The sequence below is a fragment of the Limanda limanda genome, unplaced genomic scaffold (genome assembly GCF_963576545.1).
Source record: "Limanda limanda unplaced genomic scaffold, fLimLim1.1 SCAFFOLD_177, whole genome shotgun sequence".
In the NCBI taxonomy this organism is placed as follows: Eukaryota; Metazoa; Chordata; class Actinopteri; order Pleuronectiformes; family Pleuronectidae; genus Limanda; species Limanda limanda.
Window position 1 is genome coordinate 106,420 of NW_026870648.1, and position 13,888 is coordinate 120,307.

The following is a 13,888-nucleotide window of genomic DNA, read 5'->3' on the forward strand; positions in this document are numbered from 1 at the left end:
CGAATCACTTGAAGGGTTCAGACTCTCCTGTGATTGGCTGAGAGGGTTCCGACTCTTCTCCTGATTGGCTGAGAGTCGCTGTGAGATGAGTTTGAAGTGACTCCCCCTAACTCTCCCTCTCTCCCTCTTTCTCCCCCACAGATCTCCAAGGTGCCACGGGACTCCTGAGCCTCTGAGGCCCGGGACAAAGGGCGAGGGACAAGAGGCAGAGAGAGAGAGAGAGAGAGAGAAAGAGAGAGGAAGGGAAGGAGAGGGGGGGGGGACACCGACGAGGACAAAAGAGGACGAGGAGCAGAAGAAAGAGGAAGAAGATTCCTGCTTGGCGCCAGGCCGGGAGGAGAAGCAGAGGGAGGGGAGGAGCTTTGAAAGGAAGGATTTGCTCTATCTGTCGGGGGTGCATGCTCCCCCCTGAGCCCCCCCCGCCCCCCCCCACTCGGACCTCCTCCCACTCGTTTGTGTTCCTGCGTCAGTGACCAGAGAAGGTGAAGAATGCACGGTGACCTGAAGGCTCTGGACGTGAGGCTCCTCAGGACTCGAGCCCGGCTGCTGGGGCTCCTCCTCCTCGCCGCGGCGTGCTGCCTCCACCCGCCCGTCAGCGCCCAGGTGGAGGTGCTGATGGAGGCGGGCGGGCGCGGCGAGCTGGAGGCCTCCATGCACTCCTCCGTCCTCCGGGACTTCCAGGAGGTCACGGAAGGGATCCGGGAGATGGAGGCCGTCGCCGTGGAAACCGGCGACACAGCACAGACCCAGCAGAACGCGGCGCCGCCCACTGCCTTCCCAGACTCCTCAGCGGTGGTGGGGCGAGTCTTCCAGGTGAAGGTGCCAAACAAGATGGAGGATGTTGACCTGGGTGACATCATCAAGGTGAGTCTCGGCTCTGAGGTCATATTTCACAAACACAACAAACAAACACAACAAACAAACACAACAAATCAAACACAACAAATCAAACACAACAAATCAAACACAACAAATCAAACACAACAAACAAACACAACAAACAAACACAACAAACAAACACAACAAATCAAACACAACAAACAAACACAACAAATCAAACACAACAAACAAACACAACAAATCAAACACAACAAATCAAACACAACAAACAAACACAACAAATCAAACACAACAAATCAAACACAACAAACAAACACAACAAATCAAACACAACAAATCAAACACAACAAATCAAACACAACAAACAAACACAACAAATCAAACACAACAAATCAAACACAACAAACAAACACAACAAATCAAACACAACAAATCAAACACAACAAACAAACAGAAATATGTCATATTTTAATGTTTCATGTGTGTGTTTCCATGTGTGTGTTTCCTTGTGTGTGTTTCCTTGTGTGTGTTTCCATGTGTGTGTTTCCATGTGTGTGTTTCCATGTGTGTGTTTCCTTGTGTGTGTTTCCATGTGTGTGTTTCCATGTGTGTGTTTCCATGTGTGTGTTTCCTTGTGGGATGAATCCTGCAGACACATCACATCCTTATTGACTTATTGATCTTCATCTGGAATCTCTAGAAATCTGAAATGGAATTATGAACCATATTAAAAAGCTTGTTCTCTATGTGTCACAAAGATTTCAGCCTGGAACACGTATGTTGTGTTGCTGTTGTGTTGCTGTTGTGTAAACGTCTCGTTGTGTTGAATTATTGCTCAGGTGTTGTTCTCGTTCAGGGAAACGATTCTTCTGATTCTCTCTCTGGAGCTGTGTGTGTGTGTGTGTGTGTGAGTGTGTGAGTGTGTGAGTGTGTGAGTGTGTGAGTGTGTGAGTGTGTGTGCGTACAAGCTTTACACAGAATTTGTGTGTTTTCATAATTGTGTTGTATTTGCATGATAAGCACTGTGTGTGTGTGCAGAAACACATGTTTGAGGGACAGTGTTGTGTGTGTGTGAGTGTGTGTGTGTGTGTGTGTTTGTGTGTGTGTGTGTGTCAGATCATATTGACGAGCTGTGTGGAACAGCCCCCCCCCCCTGATGAATGGAGACAGTAGCTTGCTGTTGTAAATTGGACACTCCCCCCTCCCCTGGGGGCTATTTGGTGGGAAACTAACTTTCCCTCCTCCTCTTCTTCCTCCTCTTCCTCCTCCTCCTCTTCCTCCTCCTCCTCCTCTTCTCCTCCTCTTCTTCCTCCTCTTCCTCCTACTCCTCCTCCTCCTCCTCCTCTTCCTCCTCTTCTCCTCCTCTTCCTCCTCCTCTTCCTCTTCCTCCTCTTCTCCTCCTCTTCTTCCTCCTCTTCCTCCTCCTCCTCCTCCTCCTCCTCCTCCTCCTCCTCCTCCTCCTCCTCCTCCTCCTCCTCCTCCTCCTCTTCTTCCTCCTCCTCCTCTTCCTCCTCTTCTCCTCCTCTTCCTCCTCCTCTTCCTCTTCCTCTTCCTCCTCTTCCTCCTCTTCCTCTTCCTCCTCTTCCTCCTCTTCCTCCTCCTCCTCCTCCTCCTCCTCCTCCTCCTCCTCCTCCTCCTCCTCCTCCTCCTCCTCTTCCTCCTCCTCCTCCTTCTCCTCTTCCTCCTCTTCCTCCTCTTCCTCCTCCTCCTCCTCCTCTTCCTCCTCTTCCTCCTCTTCTCCTCCTGACTCAACACAAGTTTCTTCTTCTCTGAAACACCAGCAACTATTTATTTTCTCTCCTCTGCACTTTTCTCTTCCACAGTTTCTCTCTCTGTGGCTTTTCAAACCACAGCCGTCTCTCCGGTATCCCTCCCTCCCTCTCTCATTCATTCCCTCCCTCCCTCACTCCCTCGTTCCCTCGTTCCCTCCCTCCTTCACTCGCCACGTCTCCGTGGGACTCCCTCTGTCCTGGTGATGCAGGACAGAAGAGACGCCATGGAGCCGTCCTGTCTCTTATCGTCTCGGTGTCTTTTCACCGGGACGTTTCCCTGTGAGCCGGCGTCTGTCCCTGGCAGAGCAGCAGTGGAAACACACACAGAGACCCACACACACACAGACACACACACACACACAGACACACACACATGAGTCATGGGGTCGGCGGCCATGTTTCTCTGTAATTAAACAAACAGCAGCTCCAGCTTTTTGATTCATATGTTCCAAATTATACCCGTGTTCTCTGGGACTCGTTCATGAGCTGGAGCTTCTGGGTTCGAGTGGATCTCACAAAGTTCTGCTGGAGACCTGAGCTGCACCCCCGACCCCCCCGACCCCCCCGACCCCCCCGACCGGCTGGGACCGACTCCAGCTGAGAAGTCAGAGGACAAGTCCTTCAGTTGGTTTCAGCTTCATAAACGTGAGAGATCATTTCACTCCGTTGTAGGAAAACATCTCCACAATGTTATTATGGTGTGTCCTGCTGTCGCCTAGCAACCAGCGTGCTCGGTTGTCGCCCCGGCAGAGAAGCCGTTTCATTGGCTGTCCGGGCGGAGGGAGCACGCCCATGTTTGGTGTGTGAAGGTTTTCAGGAGCAGATTATATTTAGACTCTGTGATTGTGGATCAGTTTGTTTGAAGCAGGTCGACGACAGAGAGGAGGCCATCGTCAGCAAAGGTTCAGACTCTGCACAGCTCCGAGGGTTTAAAGTGACAGGACATTAACAGAATCACCCGACCAATCAGGAGCCAGTGTCAGCTGCCAATCAGGAGTCAGAGCAGCTGTCAATCATCACGTCTCCGCCTGTTTTCATCAAATCACTGATTGAAACCAAACTGATCAGGAACATCAGAGAGAAGAACGAGCTGAAACGACAGAAACGTCTTTAAACATTTATCTAACGTCTAGTCTTTTGGGAAATTGGGATTCGATCTTTTCTAATATTTAATGAACCAAGCAAATAAAATCTGAGCATTAATTGATAATGATCATCAGCTGCAGCTTTGTAAGAAGAGATCATTTACTGAACCATGAAACAAAATGAGAAAGTCACTGAGAAGAGAATTGTAACGTCTTTGAGTTTCTGAGAAGAAACGGATCCGTTTGTTCTCGTTTACTGAAACGAGAAGAAACGACTTCTTCAATCTGAGGGTTTGTGTGTGTCTGTGTGTGTGTGCCTGTGCGTGTGTTTGTGTGCTTATGTTTGTGTGTGTAACCACACAGTAGCATTAGTCAGAGCTGAAGCTGAGTGTCTGCAGAAAAAGAGCTAATGCTGAGACGGAGATAACTCTCACGCACACACGCAGACACACACACACACACACACACACACACACACACACACACACACACACACACACACCTCAGTGTTCACGCTCTGTTTTATTTCTCTCTCTCGTGGCGTCCGGAGAAGTGAAGCAGGCAGCGAGTGTTTGTGAAGAAGAGACCGGTCCTTGGATGACTGCTGCTCAGACAACAAGCTGTGTGCACGTCTCCAGTTGTCCTTGTCGTTACAACACACACACACACACACACACACACACACACACACACACACACACACACACACACACACACACACACACACTTCTCTATCCCTCTGAATCTTAGAATCTTTTCGCTGTGAGAGAGAGAAGGAGATGGAGGAGAGTTTTATGAGTTTTGCTGCAGGTCTTGGCAACAAGGTTTTACGTGTGTGTGTGTCTGTGTGCGTGTGTGTGTGTGTCGGTGTGTGTCTGTGTGTACTTCAGCACAGGTTTTATAGCTGAGAGCTTCATCCATTATTATACTTTATAGTGTATTTGTGGTGGTGAGCACACGTGTGCGGGTGAGTGCAGGTTAACTACACACAGTAGTGTTGTGCTCCTTGTGCGTTTGTCCTCTGTGTGTTGTTGTGTGTTCACGTGCATGTGTGTCTCTGCTGCAACACAAACATCCCACAGGTTTTATCATGATGTTTCCCCCAGTCGACGGCGTCCGACCACGACCACGTTTATTAATAGAATGATTTTTTCCTGGAACGTGTCTCATAACTCATCTTCAGCCGCCGTGCTTTTATTCTGGAGAGTTCTGGATCTGCTGCCGTGCTTTTATTCTGGAGAGTTCTGGATCTGCACTACAGGTTTTATGTCTGAAGATCCATTAATGCTTAATGAAATGATGCTTTACTGCGCGAGTAATACATAACGAGTGGCTGGCAGATGTTCTCACTGAGCAATGAGGTGAAAGGTCGATAATATCAGACACGATTATGAATTATTAAAACGCAGCTGGTACAGAAACGTTGGTCCTGTTTTAATGGAGCTAAAATCAAACCAGGAACATTCATTGTTTTTGCAGCTGAAAGTTGAGTCTTCATCAACATTGTGTGAAATAAGATCACATGATAAATGTAATATTCTTATAGCAACTCATTTACATCATGATGAGATTTATAGTCGTGGTGTTGGTATCCATGGAAACGCTGTCAGTGAGTTCAGGGACATTATCAGAAAAGTTTCAGTAATTCAGAATTCTCACAGATTGATTTGAGTGAATCGTGTTATTAACGAAACCCTGATCAGTGACCACAGATGATCCAGACGCTCGTGGCTCCAAATTAATATTAAACTAAGTTTTAGTGAATCCACAAGAATTTAAATCAAATCTCAAATCTCATTTCCGTATTATTTCCTGTGAACGAGTTTCATCTGCCGAGGAATTTTTAACGGTAGAAAATGAGTTGTGAGATTTCCACTAATAAACATCCGCCTGCTGGTCGGCCACCTCAAGACCCCGCCCCCTCCCTCCCTCCATCCCTCCCTCCTCCCTCCCTCTTTCCTCCCTCCCTCCCTCCTTCTTTCCTTCCTCCTCGCATCACATTTTCCACTGGAAACAATCGACTATGCCAACAATTCCCTCTACGCCTCCTCTCTCTCTCTCCCTCTCTCTCCCTCTCTCTCTCCCTCTCTCTCTCCCTCTCCCTGCCTCTCTCCCTCTCTCTCTCTCTCTCTCTCTCTCTCTCTCCCTCTCTCCCTCCCTCCCCCCTCCCTCTCTCTAAATGCAGCCTCCTCCTCTCTCCCCTGGCGATGGGTTTCTCTCGGTCTCGCTCCACTTCTTCATTCTCTTTTCATCTTCCCTTCCTCTTCCTCTTCCTCTTCCTCCTTCCATCTGAATCCGCCTGTCCTCTTCCTCACCTCCCTCTTTGCTCCCTCTGTTTTCCATCCTCAGCTCGTATCACAGCCGTGTGGCCCTGTCTGCGCCTCCTCCTCCTCCCTCGCCTCCTCCCTCCCTCCCTCCCTCTCCTCCTCCTCCTCCTCCTCCTCCTCCTCCTCCTCCTCCTCCTCCTCCTCCTCCTCCTCCTCCTCCTCCTCCTCCTCCAAAATATGAGTGTTATCAGTGGAGCTGTCTAACAATGGCCTCCTTTCTCCTCCTCGTTCTCCTGCTGCTGCAACAATGAGTCGCTTTCTCCCCCCCGACGGCCGAGAGACTCCACGCCTCCTCTCTCTCTCTCTCTCTCTCTCTCTCTCTCTCTCTCTCTCTCTCTCTCTCTCTCTCTCCATCATCCTTCTTGCTTGACCTCCCTCTTTCATTATCTCCATCGCAGTTTGTGTCTCTGTCAATATCCCAGCGTCTCCTCTCTCTCCCCAGAAGTGATCCTGTGTCCCTCTGGATAATAAGTGTGTGTGTCTGTGTGTGTGTGTGTGTGTGTGTGTGTGTGTGTGTGTGTGTGTGTGTGTGTGTGTGTGTGTGTGTGTGTGTGTGTGTGTGTGTGTGTGTGTGTGTGTGTGTGTGTGTGTGTGTGTGTGTGTGTGTGTGTGTGTGTGTGTGTCTCTGTGTGTGTGTGTGTGTGTCTCTGTGTGTGTGTGTCTGTGTGTGTGTGTGTGTGTGTGTGTGTGTGTGTGTGTGTGTGTGTGTCTGTAAGATGAAAGCATCACTATAGACACACTCAGTTTCACCAGGTGCTCGAGATGTAAATAGAATTCGATGGAGAAGCAGCAGAACAGAAAAGAGAAGATGTTATTTCTCCAGTTAGAGTTTTTCAGATCTTTGTTGAATCCTGAACGTTTCTTAATGATTCCCTCAAAACGTAAATGTTGCAAAATCATCATCAATACCTAATTATTAAAGTCTGACAGATCGATCTTTCACAGACATGTTAGTATCGGTGTTTGTTTGCAGAGACAAATGTTTTTCTTAATTCATGAACTTTCAGATGTTAAATCTGTCAGGGTTTGACAGCTGCATCGTAGGAATCATTTTCCTTTTTATTAAATATATCGACTGATTTATCAGAAAGATTAATATTTTACCCCTTGATTCCAGGATCAGCTTCTAAGAGTCGGTCTCGCTCGAGCTCTGATTCGTTAATATACAATTAAAGGTTATTTTTCACGATGAGACGTCGGCTCAGTTTTCATTCAGCAGATAAAGTTGCTGATGAATCAGAAAGATTCTGGGCTGATGAGTCACTGAAGCAGGAAGTGATGCAGCTCATTCTAACTGTTTCCTGTTTGAAACTCATCGTGTGTTTCAGAGTTAAACAGTAAAATAATTCCCTCCTGAGACGTAGAAATGTAAAGTAGAACAGTTTGTGAGTAAAAGTATCAGGAGACTAGTGAGGAAGTTATGAATCCTCATAAAGTCAAATCAAACTTTCTAATGAGGTTTTTACTGTAACTTGAGAAGCAGCCGCTCCTCACACGTCTTCCTGCGTTGACTCTGGACTCGTCATGTGACACGTGAGGCGGCGGCGGCGACCAGGCCGCTCGCCAGCGTCTGCACTTCCTGTTCGCCCGTCGTCCTCCAGGAAGCGGCGCCGCTCTGAAGAGGCGGCGGCGGCGGTGCAGAATGGAATCAGGCCGCTGCAGCTGATGAGTGATAACGTCTCCGAGTGTTTCACGCCCGGCGCTCAGCTCGACCTCAGATCCACGGGCGGAGCTCCGGCTCGCGGCGCCGATAGTCACGCCGGCTTTGTGGCTGACGTCTGCGTCGAGAAGAGAAAAACACGATCAAACGACTTTGACTAACTTTGATGAGATTATGGTTTATTTCATTTTAATTAGGCGTCTTTTATGAGTCGGGGGGGGGTGGGGGAGGCACCGGCTGCTACTCTCAGAGCTCGTTAGACACGTCGCCGAGTCATTCTGTGAATCACGCAAACGGCTCGAATCTCTCAGTTTAACGCCGTTAACAGTCGTTGTACAGTACATGTACAGTACATGTACTGTACATGTACAGTACATGCTACCTGAAGTGATTGTGTCCCTCTCCGAGCCGCTGGCGTCTCTCAGGGCGAGCGAGCCTGGATTCCCCTCGGGAGCGTTTCCTGAGCGAGGCGTGTAACGGCGGCGTGGGGGTGGGGGGGGGGGGGGGGGGTGATCACAGCGCTCAGTGACTCGACCTGTCGCCTCCGTCGCCGACCTTCAAACCACCTTTTAATATCTGCTTCACAAAGCAGCTGGCTCTCGTCTCTTCTCTTCTCGCCGCCTGGCCCGGATAAATCTCCCAGAATGCCGAGTGTTCCCCGGCTGCGTTCAAAGGGCTCGGGCGCCAACCTCGCCAGGGGTGTGTGTGTGTGTGGGGGGGGCGCACGATAACCTTCAGGCCCAAACATCAAGCGCCTGCACCGAGGCTCCGTGCCAGGGAGAGAGAGGAAACATTTGTCTCGACATTTTGGGGATTTGATGTTTTTTTTTTTCGTGTTCATTTGGGAAAACGAGTGTTTCAGTTTTTAACCTTTTTATCAAACTTCCTCTTTCTGATGAACGCTCTGCAAACTGAGCTCATGCATGAGGCTGTCTGACCTGATCTGATCTGATCTGATCTGATCTGATCTGATCTGATCTGAACTGATCTGATCTGATCTGATCTGATCTGTAGAACATCAAGCTTCTGTTTCTCTCTTCATCACACGCACAGAGAAACGTGTCGACTTGTTTTCAACCTTTAAATGGATCTGAGATCAAAACCACAATATTCAGAACATTCTTTCCTTTTCTTCCAAAAGCAAAATGACGTCTTTTAAATTCAAAGACGGCAGAAAAAATAATACATTGTGGAAATCGCATTTAAACACAAAAGGCAATTCCTCAAGTGTGTGTCCCGTTTATTTTTGCATATCAAAACAATGGAAACAAAATGGCGCTGTCCCGTTACCCAGCAAGCATTGTGCTCAACGTCATCACCCACATGGGATAATTAACACGATCCGGGCACAGTCATACTTATGCCTTACACATTAATTAAATAAGTGCATGAAACAACAGTGTATAGAACCACACTAAGAACAAGGGTGAATTATGAAAGTCACATTCACTACAACATCATCATTTAAGTTCATGTTTCTATATCGAAAACATGAAAGATTTGTTTATTGACCTGAAAGCTTTGATCTGAGGTCGGACAGATTTTAGAGACGTGAATCATGTGAAGATTCTCCAGGAAATGACATCACAAGAGTTTCCTGTTGTTCACACGTCCTGGTCTCTGACCCTTCGTCCGTCCTCAGCTTGTGATGTCGTGAAATATGAATTTGTGTCTTTTCCTCTCGATCGTCTTCTCCCGGCGTCGGACGAGGAAGCGGCGTCGTGCTTCCAGGAAGCAAGCGAGTCGTTTACGGAGCAGTTATGAGAGTTCTGATGAGACGAGTGTTTGGCAGCTTGTCCTTCATCCTCTCTTCATGATGGAACTGGTGATAACGTGTCGAGAGGCTGAAGTTCAGACGAGTGGAACACGTGAACACAGAGAGTCGGTTCCCGGGATCGGACAGGAACAGGAAGCATCAGCGTGAATCCACTTCCTGTTTCCTGCTGCGTTTCAAAACATCAACACTGAGACTTTCTCTCTGAACAGAATAAAAATAACGACCCAAAGGAAGAGGAGAGCTGAAATGAAGACAAAGAAAAACATATTAATACAATAAACTATTAGTTTTTCTGTTCAGAAACAAAACATTTTATAACATTTATAAACATTGTGTTAAACCTCCTCAGTGTTTACACAAATAAAACATCAATGTGTATATAAGACTTTTATGATATAGCTGTGTGTGCGTGTGCGTGTGCGTGTGTGCGTGTGCGTGTGCGTGTGCGTGTGCGTGTGCGTGTGCGTGTGCGTGTGTGTGTGTGTGTGTGTGTTGGTTAGATCAGTAATGATGCGTCTGGGGAGAACTGCTTCTACATAATTTATCAACCAGGATTTATTAGCCACAGAATTAACTTGTCGAGTGTTTGTTTTTGGATTTATGTGTAGATGCACTGTCACCCCCCCCACCCACCCACACACACACACACACCCCTCCCCCCCACCCACGGTCCATTTCTCTCCATCAGCCTCAGTCTGCAGCCGTATAATTGGCCGAGTTGTTTTAATTTCAGTCGGGTTTGAATCAGATTCCAGGGCTTCTGTGTGTTTGTGTGTTTGTGTGTTTGTGTAGTGCAGCAGTGAGTCCTCATCTTGTTGTTTTTAGATTCAGCTTCTGTTACAAATGTTTAATTTTGGCTCAACACGCAGCAACAAACAGGTGAATTTAGACAAAAGTGGGAAAATCGGTTCAATTGTTGTGTTGTAGACAAAAAGCATTTTGTGTTTTTCTGTTTCTCTTTCATCTTCCTCTTGTTCTCCAGCCAAGAAAAAACATTTCCACAATTAACACTCACGACTGAAAGCTTTAGTGTTCAGAAGACTTCACTTTCACTTTGAATCTCCTGTTTGCAGATGATTGAGTCGTTTGTGTTTCTCTGCCTCAGATCTCGGAGCTGGGGAAGGACTCGCTCCCCCCCTGGCTGCACTGGGACGCCGGCACTAGGACCCTGCAGGGACTTCCTCTGGAGGAGGACAAAGGCGTCCATTACATCTCCGCCTCCATCTCCAACCACACAGAGTCCTCAGAGTCTTCTGAGGTGTTTTCCATCGAGGTCCACCCTGAGGATCATCAGGATGCAGACGCGGCCCAGCTGGCGTCCAACCAGGCGGCGGCGGAGGAGGAGCTCCGGCCGTTCGTCTGTGGGAAGGAGGAGCCTGTCACCGTGCTGACGGTGATCCTGGACGCGGATCTAACCAAGATGAGCTCCGAGCAGAGGGTGGAGCTGCTGGACCACATGAGGAGCTTCTCCGGGGTGGAGCTCCAGCACATGAAGGTCCTGCCCGTGGTCAACAACCGGCTGTTCGACATGTCGGCGTTCATGGCCGGGCCGGGGAACGCCAAGAAGGTGAGTGACTAACTGATCGTGGTCATCGGGTCGATCTGTTCGTAAGTAACGCTTCAGCTCTAACGATGGAATGTGTCCGCAGGTGGTGGAGAACGGAGCTCTGTTGTCGTGGAAACTCGGCTGCTCGTTGGACCAGAGCCGGGTCCCGAACATCCACGGCGTCCAGGGTCCGGCGCGGGACGGCAGCATGTCGGCGCGGCTGGGCGTCCCGGTGGTGGGCTGGCACATCGCCAACAAGAAGCCCTCCGTCCCCAAGAGGGTGCGGCGCCAGCTGAACAACACGCCCACGCCGGTGCTGGCCGTGCTCCCCCCCACCACCGTGGTGGAGCCCCCGGTGAGGATCGTCCCCACCCTCTCCTCCCCCTCTATCGCCGCGCCGACCGAGAGCTCCGCCCCCCCCGTACGAGGGCCCGTCCCCCTTCCGGGCAAACCCACCATCCGAGTCCGTGACTCCATCGCCCACACGCCGACCCTGGGACCGCCTCAACCGACCAGGGTGGTGGAGTCCAGCAGCACGCTTCCCATCCAGCCCACCGCGACCCGGCCCACGTTCGTGGAGGCGACCGCCACCCCCCCCACGCCGACCAGGAGACCTACCAAGAAACCTAAGAGGCCGAAATCCACGCCGGTGCCCAGAGAGCCAAAGACCTCCACCGCTAAGCCGGCCGCACGCACCACCCCCCCATCCCCGGGCGTCATCGTGGATCCGTCCAATCACAAGCCGAGCCTGAAGAACCCCCTGGACCAGGTCAATGCGCTGGTGGGAACCTACTTCGAGGTGAAGATCCCGCTGGACACGTTCTTCGATTACGAGGACGGCACGACCGACAAGCTGCGTCTGACCTTGAGACAGAACCACAACGAGGTGGTGGGCGACGCCTCCTGGATCCAGTTCAACTCCACCAGCCAGCTGCTCTACGGCCTGCCGGACGCCGCCCATGTGGGCAAACACGAGTACTTCATCTATGCAACGGACAAAGGAGGCCTGAACGCCATCGACGCCTTCGAGGTGCGTGTTAACCGCTGGCCCGTCAACGACAAGAACCCGGTGGTCTTCACCGCCCGGTTCGACGGAGCGCCACATTCTGTCACGCACGACATCCACAAGAAGATCCTCCTGGTGAAGAAGCTGGCGTACGCCCTCGGGGATCGCAACAGCAGCACGGTGAGTCTCCTGAACATCAGCAAGGGCTCGATCGTGGTGGAGTGGACCAACACCAGCCTCCCGACGCACCCGTGTCCCCGGGAGCAGCTGCTGGTCATGAGCAGGACACTCGCCAACAGTGATGGTCGGCCGTCGCAGACCTTCAGGTACGCCATGGAGCCGGAGTTCAGACCTCTGGACGTCAGCGTCAGAGGAAGAGCCAGCTGCAGGAAGTACTCCTTTGTGCCACCAGGGGAGATCGACCTCCCGGAGCCGCCGGCCGTGACCCCGGCGCTGGGGACGGGTCGTCAGAGCACGGACGACGTGTACCTCCACACCGTCATCCCTGCCGTGGTGGTCGCCGCCATTCTGCTCATCGCAGGCATCATCGCGATGATCTGCTACAGGAAGAAGAGGAAGGGCAAGCTGACCATCGAGGACCAGGCCACCTTCATCAAGAAGGGCGTGCCCATCATCTTCGCGGACGAACTGGACGACTCCAAGCCGCCTCCCTCCTCCAGCATGCCCCTGATCCTGCAGGAGGAGAAACCCCCCCTCCCACCGCCCGAGTACCCCAACATGGCCACGCCCGAGACCACGCCCCTCAACCAGGAGCTGCTGGGCGAGTACACGGCGCTGCAGGACGACGACCCCAACGCCCCCCCCTACCAGCCTCCGCCTCCCTTCTCCACTCCCATGGAGGGCAAGGGCTCCCGGCCCAAGAACATGACCCCCTACAGATCGCCCCCCCCCTACGTGCCGCCCTAAGACCCGCCTCCACCCCCTCCCCCCCTCGCCGGGCGGAGGGAGAGGACGCCTGAGGAACTGCGTCGGTTTCCATTCTGGCGTCTGGACTTTGACGAGAGGTGCTAACGTACAACACAGCTACAAGGGGTTTGGGTTGGGGGGGGGGGGAGTCGGGGTTTTACAGTGGACACATGGGATGATCAGCCCCCCCGCTACTCCAGTGGCCTAAGACAAACAGATCCTGGTCAGTGCTCGGGTCGAGCAGCCAATGGGAGACGAGCTCCCGTCCCAGCAGCAGCTCACCTTCTTCTTCTTCTTCTTCTGTTCATTTGGATTCTTTGCTTTTATTTTTAAAATTTTGTTTTTCATCTCTAGCCCGAGATTATCAGTTTTTCTTTTTTTTGGGGGGGGAATGAATCATTTTCCCAACGACTCTTTTGTCCTGCTTCGAAATGATCCGAGGAGACGGCGGCTCGTCCGGACTCGGGTCTTGAACCCCCGGCAGCGCCCCGGTGACTCGGGTCTCGAACCCCCGGCAGCGCCCCGGTGACTCGGGTCTCGAACCCCCGGCAGCGCCCCGGTGACTCGGGTCTCGAACCCCCGGCGGCGCCCCGGTGGACGGGCGGAGTGTGTGCACGTTGGAACGAGTGCGTGTGTTTATTCAGATTCAGTTCGGTTTGCCTTTTAACACTAGTTGTCTATTTCTATCCTTATTCACGATGTCTAGTAAAGATGAGAAATAACATGGTAGCCTAAAAAAGATTTAGAGATAAATAATAATTTCTTTGTTATATTGGTTTTTAAAGTTCACTGTATATCTGGAGGAGCTTGTGTTGTGTTGTGTTGGTGGTGGAGGAAAGGGATCGACTCAGTGAAACAACCTGCCGAGATTTTTTATTCCTGTTTATTGAAACAATTCATCGATAATTATAGATGAAAAAAACACCTTTTAATGGTAAATTAATAATT

The 13,888-nt window shown here is 50.8% G+C and overlaps 1 protein-coding gene across 1 annotated transcript; it reads left to right on the top strand.

Annotated features, from left to right (window-relative positions):
• The first annotated feature begins 488 nt into the window (after positions 1 to 488).
• Positions 489 to 13,052, top strand: LOC132997929 (dystroglycan 1-like). Its single transcript, XM_061067484.1, has 3 exons — positions 489 to 864; positions 10,567 to 11,028; positions 11,111 to 13,052. The coding sequence occupies exons 1-3, from the start codon at positions 490 to 492 to the stop codon at positions 12,938 to 12,940; spliced, it is 2,667 nt and encodes an 888-aa protein (XP_060923467.1). The 5' UTR covers position 489; the 3' UTR covers positions 12,941 to 13,052.
• The last annotated feature ends 836 nt before the right edge of the window (positions 13,053 to 13,888 follow it).

Bases quoted from the DNA above. Each gene is read 5' to 3' on its own strand.
- LOC132997929 (XM_061067484.1), top strand. From the start codon at position 490: ATGCACGGTGACCTGAAGGCTCTGGACGTGAGGCTCCTCAGGACTCGA. The intron at 865-10,566 runs GTGAGTCTCGGC...TCTCTGCCTCAG, and splicing joins ACCTGGGTGACATCATCAAG to ATCTCGGAGCTGGGGAAGGA. The intron at 11,029-11,110 runs GTGAGTGACTAA...ATGTGTCCGCAG, and splicing joins GGCCGGGGAACGCCAAGAAG to GTGGTGGAGAACGGAGCTCT.